The sequence below is a fragment of the Trematomus bernacchii genome, unplaced genomic scaffold (assembly GCF_902827165.1).
Source record: "Trematomus bernacchii unplaced genomic scaffold, fTreBer1.1, whole genome shotgun sequence".
NCBI classification, from domain to species: domain Eukaryota; kingdom Metazoa; phylum Chordata; class Actinopteri; order Perciformes; family Nototheniidae; genus Trematomus; species Trematomus bernacchii.
In genome coordinates this window covers 543,180-551,157 of record NW_022987569.1, presented here as the reverse complement: position 1 = coordinate 551,157, position 7,978 = coordinate 543,180, and the positions used below count along the sequence as shown (strand labels likewise).

Here is a 7,978-nt window from a genome sequence, read left to right as displayed (position 1 = left end):
TACTGTAAAGCACTTTGTGCATTCGTGTTGAGAAGGCTGCTATATAAATAAAGTTTGACTTACTTACTTACTTTACTTCTTTAGACAGGAAGTAAACACAGAATTCAGACTTTTTTTCCAGAATTCTAAATGTTATCACTTCTGTTCAGATCTCAACAAGTATTTCACATGAGGCCCTGATCTTCCTCCGTAAAGTAGAAGTATACATTTGCATCAAATTTAAATTCTCTAACTATGAGATTCTGACTTTTATAAACACGAACTCAATGGGATCCGATTGCTCTTTTTCCACTTCATGAAATATATTTGATGTAAGTAAAAGTATCATGACTAAACTACAGAAACACTGAGTTACAAGAACACAGAACAATATCACAGAACATCTGTATTGGAAAATACATCATTTATATTCCACTTTGCTAACAGTTCCTTTGCTAAGAAATATTGTTTAATATAAAATCAATGAATTTATAAAAGAGTATATTTCCCCCTGTGGCACGCTCCACTCACAGCTGCACACACACACACACACACGCACACACACACGCACACACACACACACACACACACACACACACACCACACACACACACACACACACACACACACACACACACACACACACACACACACACACACACACACACACACACACGCACCGTCTGACTTCATACTGAGTGTTTGTGGCTTCAGTATCATTTCATTTATCTCTTAGTCTTGTCTCTGGAGCTCAAGGAGGACATTAACTCTAATCGTGGAAATAAAAGGTATTTCTTTTTTAAAACCTCAATAATGTGAAGATGATTTTCCACATCTTTCTCGCTGACACTGTTAGTGGATATATGGCTGCATAATCCAAAGAAACGAACACAGTGTTTGAATGTTAAATGTTTAATTTGAATCTTGATAAACTGCTTTGAGATGAAGCGTTCACTCTGCAGGTCGTTGCTTAAAGACCCTCTGCTTGTAATGAATGAACAACGATGGCTTCGTACAGAAAGGACTCTGATAGTAGAGAATGAAAGTCAGGGGTAATAACACAGTGTACTTTATTTGAAAGACAAATTAATACATAAAAACATATTCAAGATAAGTAAATGAGGCGTGTGGCGCAGTGGACTAATGCTCGGATCAGGGGAGCACAGGTTCAAACCCCACTGCAGTCAGCATGTCGTTGTGTCCCTGAGACACTTCACCCCAAATTGCTCCTGTGGGGATTGTCCACAGTATTGAGTATGTAAGTCGCTTTGGATAAAAGCGTCTAACAAGTAACATGTAATGTCATGTAAATTAAAGTACCTCAGAATTTAACTTCAGTAAAGATGTTTGTCCACTAGGGGGCGACACTTCCTCACAGTTCACATGGAAACACCTGGTAGTAACACACCTTTACAGAGCTGCTTTAATGACACAGGTATTTAAGCATCACCACTAAAATAAAAACAATTGTGTTTTCCTCAGAATGTAAATGGAAGATCAGCATTTACTTTAATGAGAAGTTTCAAATGTACGCCTGAATCCAGAAATGCCAATAAGGAGTCACATTAGATTAGATTACTTTATTGTCATTACATAATGCAAGCAGAGTGTAACGAAATGAGGAGGGTCTAACCTGAGTGCAGACAGTCAGTTATATACACATCTACCAGCAGTCTGTACAAAATAAATGATACAAATAAAGGAAAATAGATGTAAAATGTATAAATAAGAATACATACTATTTAAAACACAGTTTGCACAATCATCCTCAGTGTCATCTACACAGTGATCCTTCTTTAAAGATTGTTATGCAGTGTAAATAAACACAACTAAAGCACAAACAAAAGAAACAAGGTATTATTTATTTATATTTTAACCCTTGTGTTGTGTTCGAAAGCTGTTACCGTTCATGGTGTTCGCGGGTCAGTTTTGACCCATGATTTATCTCAGTCCAAAACACACACAAAGATAATGGCTATCATCCGATATTGTTTTAACTACATCATAACTAACTTATAATGCATTCATAACCGTACAATCCTGTTGTGATTTAATGTTATGGCCCCAAAACACATTACACCACATATTGCACACGTGCATGTGTGAGTTCAGGTTCAAGTGTTAGTGTACATATTCTTTGAGAAAGGTTGAGTTCCCGTGGGGGGGGCAGAGGGAGGGGAGACCAGGTGCATGTTGCGAACAATTATTGTTACAGTTGATGAAGGGGGTGGGGGAGGGGCGTCTAAAGTCAAAGATGGATCTTGATTGGGCCAAATTTGACCTCGAGTCACCCAAAACAATTATGCTGGGTCTCCCCAGACCCCAACACCAAATTATACACTTTATTTTTTAGAGACCTTTAGACTTGGCCAAAATGGTCAAAATCTGTTTTGTAATGTTTATATATCTGTCGTGGAGGATATCATGAAGCCTTGTTCCGATACAAAAAACTAGAGCGTAGTTATTATATAATTTTAACTTGAAACGGGTCAGGGGAGACCCGAACACAACATAAGGGTTAAAGGAAGACAATACAGCAAGTAGGACACAAAAGCATTTTAATGTACACCTGAAACCAGAAAAGCCAATAAAAAACAATAAAAGCCAATAAAAGCAAGGCAAGGCAAGGCAAGGCAAGACCTTTCAAAACAAGGCAATTCAAAGTGCTTTACAAAAATGAAAGACATTGAGAAAGTGGCATTTTAAAAACAGTCATTAAAAAGCAAAGATAATAAAATAGACATTAAAATAAAAAATACATGAATAAAAGTTTCAGTGCAGTTTAAGATCTGAATATATCAATTAAAAGCAGCGTCAGAAAGATGCAGTTCTGAGACAGACTAACTCTTATTGTCCCCTGGTCTTCGTTGAGCTTTGTGCAGCGTTTCATTAATGCAGCACTTTTAGTAAACGTTGCATGTGTTGTCAAGATGGTAAAGAGGATTCTTCTTTGCATGTGTTTTGGCAGATTAGTGTTTTTATATTTGCATCGTTTTTGAAACTGCAGCGTGTTTATAATAAGTGCGTTGGCCCCTGTCGGCCTCCATACTTATCCATGTCAGTTTTGGTTTATACAAAAAGTGGTCATAAGAATGAGTTACTATTTTGTCTAACTTAATTACCTGTGTACTGCAAAATGTAAATGAGTTTCACTCCCATCTGTACTCTGAGTGGTTTGTTCATATATCATCAATAGCCAGATTTATAGACTGATTATTGATGATTGCGTTAAGGATTATAACATCTGTTTCCCTAAAAAACATGTGGAGAATAGATTTTTCTTAAAGGCTGCTGACAGTTTTTCTGGATTTATGTCGTGGTACAAACCCATATCAAAACTCCCCTCTGTGAAAACCTTTGACTCTAATAAGTCGACAATAAAACAAGAATTTGATCCTGGTTTTAACCAGTGTACACATTTCTGTGCTGTTTCTGTATGCGTTAGTATATTTAAAGATAACATTTCAGAAAACGTGTACTGTAATAAAAAACAAAGTCATGATGTGAGTGAAACATTTTTAATTGTAATATTATTCACCATCCACCTCTTTAAAAATAATGACATTTCAAATGATAAGCTCCATCTTATAAACAGAGCATTAATAAAATAGAATTTACAAGCATATTTCATGCAATTTTGATATTTACAAAACCCTTTATTTATCTCCCAGTCAGACGGGACGTTTGCAGTGAGTTAGTCTCACCTGTACAGGCAGTGCTGGAGTGTGTTCAAGGTGAAGAATGAGATCATAATCATTAGAAGCAGTCCAACCAGTCAGACCGCTCTCACTGACACAGGCTGCAGCCATCAGACACTTAGATTAGCTTAGTTTAGCATATATACTAGGAAAAGGGGGGAAATAGTTAGTGACAAAATACACATTTAAGTGTACTTAATATATCTCTGTACGAAAACTGAAATGTAAAAACAATTTGGCAACTTGTTTAGGTCCCAGTCAAGAAATAGCCCGACCCATAATCCCCTGTTAAACGTCTTATTGATGTTTTTACTCCTCTGATTTGGTATGGATTAAACAAACTGGATTCAGAGCTGCTGATAGGTGGATGTTGTTACCTTTGGACAGGCTGGCTTTGTCTTCCCCTGTTTCCAGTCTTTATGCTAAGCTAAGCTAACCAGTTGATGGCCTTATTTCTAACAAACATATACAGCAATCTTAATATCTATGATCAGCTGATCCAAGAGGGTTTTAAATAGTTTATAAAGCTTCAGAAGAACCAAATCTATCAGACAAATGTAGTTAAGTAGAAATGGAAATAGTTAAGTATATATGTTTAAGCTACATTCCCTAAATTGAGAACTAGTGAAAACTGTACTTCAGTAAGTACATAAAAAAGAAAAAATAACATTCTTTGTTCCTTTTTTTTTAATCCATTGAGGTTTTGTTCAAACTTTACAAGCAGTGTGCAGAGAGGTGGACGAAATACAATTAACATAACACAACAGACAGCTGAGATGTAACATTTTCATTTCCCTGGTTTGTTAAACCACTGCAGCCTAATGTTTAATGATCAGATATTGTTGATTTTCCAAGTAACTGTCAATACATTTTGTACCAATATACTATAATTCAATAATCAATCCTGAACTTCCCCTTTAAAACACACCAGAGACCCATCATTTTCCCCTCAATTGAAAATTATAAAAAAATATATCCAGTATTTTACTAATGAAAAAGGAGTGCAGTACTTCCACTAGTAATGTCTGCAAGTATGAAACACTTTTTGAACACAAAATTCTAAGACAATAAATACTTTTCTTGTCCCCCTGACATATAAAGAAGTAAATAGTTTTCTGATCACTTCGAGTCATGACGGCAGGGAGTGCAATCCGTAGAATAAACTAGAGTACATTAGAACATACTCATCAGTATTTTATGTGTTTTTATGCGTCTCATCAAGGTGAACCATATGTGATCAGATTGTGAAACATTAACAATGTGTAGAATGTACTTCCCCAGTTGAATACATTTATTACATTTAGTGAGAGTGACTCTTTCTGTAGAAAATCAGATGGTTGTTCTACTCAGTGTGATTGACAGGAGAGATGATCAGAGGGGCAGAGTTTTTACCACCATCATTAAGATTGGGACCAAAATGAGGGTAGAGTTTCTCTTTGAAGCAGCAGCCAGTGAAGGAGTAGATCAGAGCTGCAGCATCAACATCATAAAAGGAGACCAGACCCTCCTCATAATCCACAAACACCCCCACCTTCTCAGGCTGAGACTTCAGAGAGAGACGGACTGGAGGACCAGCAAAAGCTGTGTACTCATTTTCATTCCTCAACCATATCATCCAGTAACCATCCTCAGGAGACAGTGTGATCTTTCCCTTCCTGTTGATCGACTCTCTGGCCACTCCTATAACCCACCCAGTCTTCCCTTTAACCTGAACCTCATAGTAAAATCTTCTTGAAGAGAAACTCTGCTTTGCTAAGACACGAGCACAAGTATCAAATCTCTCTGGATTGTCTGGGAGATTCTTCTTCACATCACCATCTTTAACTTGTTTTCCATCATCAGACAGGATGAGGTTGGGTTGTGCTGTATCAGGATCAAGAGTCACCTCCACCTCATACTGCTGGACCCTCTTCAGCTCCACCTCAAGCAGCTTCTTCATCTGTTTACTGAGCGTCTCCTCCAGCTGAGTCACAGCTCTCCTCACAGTCCTCTCATATGAAGGTGGACGGACCCTGACTTCTGTCCAGTTCTTGGTGGGTGGAGCAGCGTTCAGGGACGTGAAGCTTTGGAGGAGGTGGAGCTGGTCTTCAGAGCGTGAGAGCTGCTCCACCTCAGAGCTTCTCTTCTTCAGCTCAGAGATTTCCTGTTCCAGCTCTTTGATGAAGCCTTCAGCCTGTTCCTCTGTCTCTCTCTGCTTCTCTTTGATGGTGTCGATGAGCTCGGCCTGGCTTCTCTCAACAGACTCCTTCAGAGCGGTGAAGACCTGAACACCATCTGCTATCTCTCTGTCTGCTCCTTCCTTACTGAGCTCCACTGAGCCATTCATCTCCTGAATCTTCAGTCGTCTCTTCCGGATCATCTGCTGAATTTCAGTCTCTGTCTTCCCCAGCTCTGCCTTCTTTCCTTCATATCCTTCTTTCAGAGGAACAACATCATGTGTCTTGTGGTCTGAATAGGTGCAGAGCATGCAGACACACACCTGGTCGGTCTGACAGAACAGCTCCAGCAGTTTATCGTGCTTCACACACATCCTGCCTTCCAGGTTCTCCACAGGGTCGATTAGCTGATGTTTCTTCAGGCCTGGCCTTGTCAGGTGACGCTCCAGGTGAGTCTCACAGTAGGACTCCAGACACACCAGGCAGGACTTCAGGGCCTTCAGGCTGGTTCCAGTGCAGACGTCACAGGGAACTTCTCCTGGTTTGACCACGTGTTGCTCTGAGCTGCTGCTGCTGGCTTTCTGTTGAGCTGACTGTCTGAACTGAGCAGCCATCTCAGAGATGAAAGTGTTGACCAGCAGCTCAGGTCTTGTGTGGAATAACTTTTTACAGTTAGGACACTGATAGGGGACTTTAGTATCCCAGTGTTGAGAGATGCAGGCTTTACAGAAGTTGTGTCCACATGGTGTGCTGACTGGATCAGTGAACACATCCAGACAGATCGAGCACAGAAACTGATCTTCAGTCAGCAGACAGCTGGCAGCAGACATGTCTCTCTGAGGACAAAACGTGTGAAAAAAACAAAAACTGTAATGTATATATGATTTAATCTCTTGTATCTGTTTGCTATAAGTCAAATAGATGGTGATACTGAACTCTGCTGATGTATCATGATGATGCGGAGGGTGAAAGATTGCTCAAATTTGCAGTACACTGTTATTGTTAAATGTTAAAGAAATCTCTCTGTTTGTTAATATTATAAATGAAATCTGGAAAATCATAGCAGCATTCAGTTTAAACTCTAAGAAACACAATGTGTAAGCTCTAATACTGTTGGGGGATTTTGCCATTGTTGAACAGAGGAGTGAAACCTCCTGCTGAGCATCACTGAAATTAATACTAGTAAAAAACAGTAAACGTTATCAGCTTCAAAAGGCAGACAGCAGTTACTACAGAAACAGGTTCAAAGCTCAAGGCTACTTACCACAGTGTGTACAAATGATATAAGATGAAATATGTAATTGTCATGCCTTTTTATAAGACAAACTTGTAACATAACACCAGATCCCTTGCTTTGGACAGTCCAGAACAAATCTAATATTTAGATTCTACTTTGTTTAATAGAGTCAATTATAAAGATGTTTTAAAATGCAGGAAATATGAAAATTAGTATTAGCTAATGCTAGCTTTGACTGTATGCTCTCTAACCTAACTTAACCAGAGTTTACATTGTAGTTTTGGCTGTTGCTAATGTAAATGTAGAGGCTTTTATCTTAACTGACACATTTATATTGTATAATATTCTTTATATGGTAAAAATGGATGTAATACAGTCAGATTCTGATTTTATTCCAACTTTGACTATTGAATATTTAGTAAGTGATGTGTCTGTAGTGTACTCACGAGTGTTTGCAGAGTCCTGCTGTGTTGTTGAGAAAAAGCTGCTGGATTCAGTTGAGTGTTTCTTCAGAGAAACAGAGACTTGTCTCGGCTGCTGCTCTGCTGTCGCTCAGACAAACTTCAGCTTTCATTTCCGGGAAATGGAAACTCTTCTCTTACAGTGTGGTCCCACCTCCCAGTGGCAGTTTGCCAAGAGGGAGTGGAGGAAGAACTGTTGAGGCTTGTTATTTAACTTTGTAACGATGCATTTTACAGCTGATCCAAGAGGCTTTTCAAATAGTGTATTGAGCATAAGTAGGAATATTTTCTCAATACATAAAGGACATCTCTTTACACATCTGGAGATTTATAGCTATATTTCACAACGCTGTGTTATGGTCCCTGTTTAAGAGCAGCTGGTGAAACACTTCCTCCTCCCTGAACAGACTGTTTGAAAATGGGTCTTGTAAGAAATATGAGGAGTAA

The 7,978-nt window shown here is 38.8% G+C and overlaps 1 protein-coding gene across 1 annotated transcript; it reads right to left on the bottom strand.

The window, feature by feature from the left end:
- Positions 1–4,449: 4,449 nt before the first annotated feature.
- On the bottom strand, positions 4,450–7,689 carry LOC117479159 (probable E3 ubiquitin-protein ligase TRIML1). Its single transcript, XM_034126159.1, has 2 exons — positions 7,517–7,689; positions 4,450–6,669 (listed from the first exon to the last, which is right to left on the bottom strand). Exon 2 carries the CDS (start codon positions 6,661–6,663, stop codon positions 5,020–5,022), a length of 1,644 nt encoding a protein of 547 aa, XP_033982050.1. The 5' UTR covers positions 6,664–6,669; positions 7,517–7,689; the 3' UTR covers positions 4,450–5,019.
- Positions 7,690–7,978: the final 289 nt, after the last annotated feature.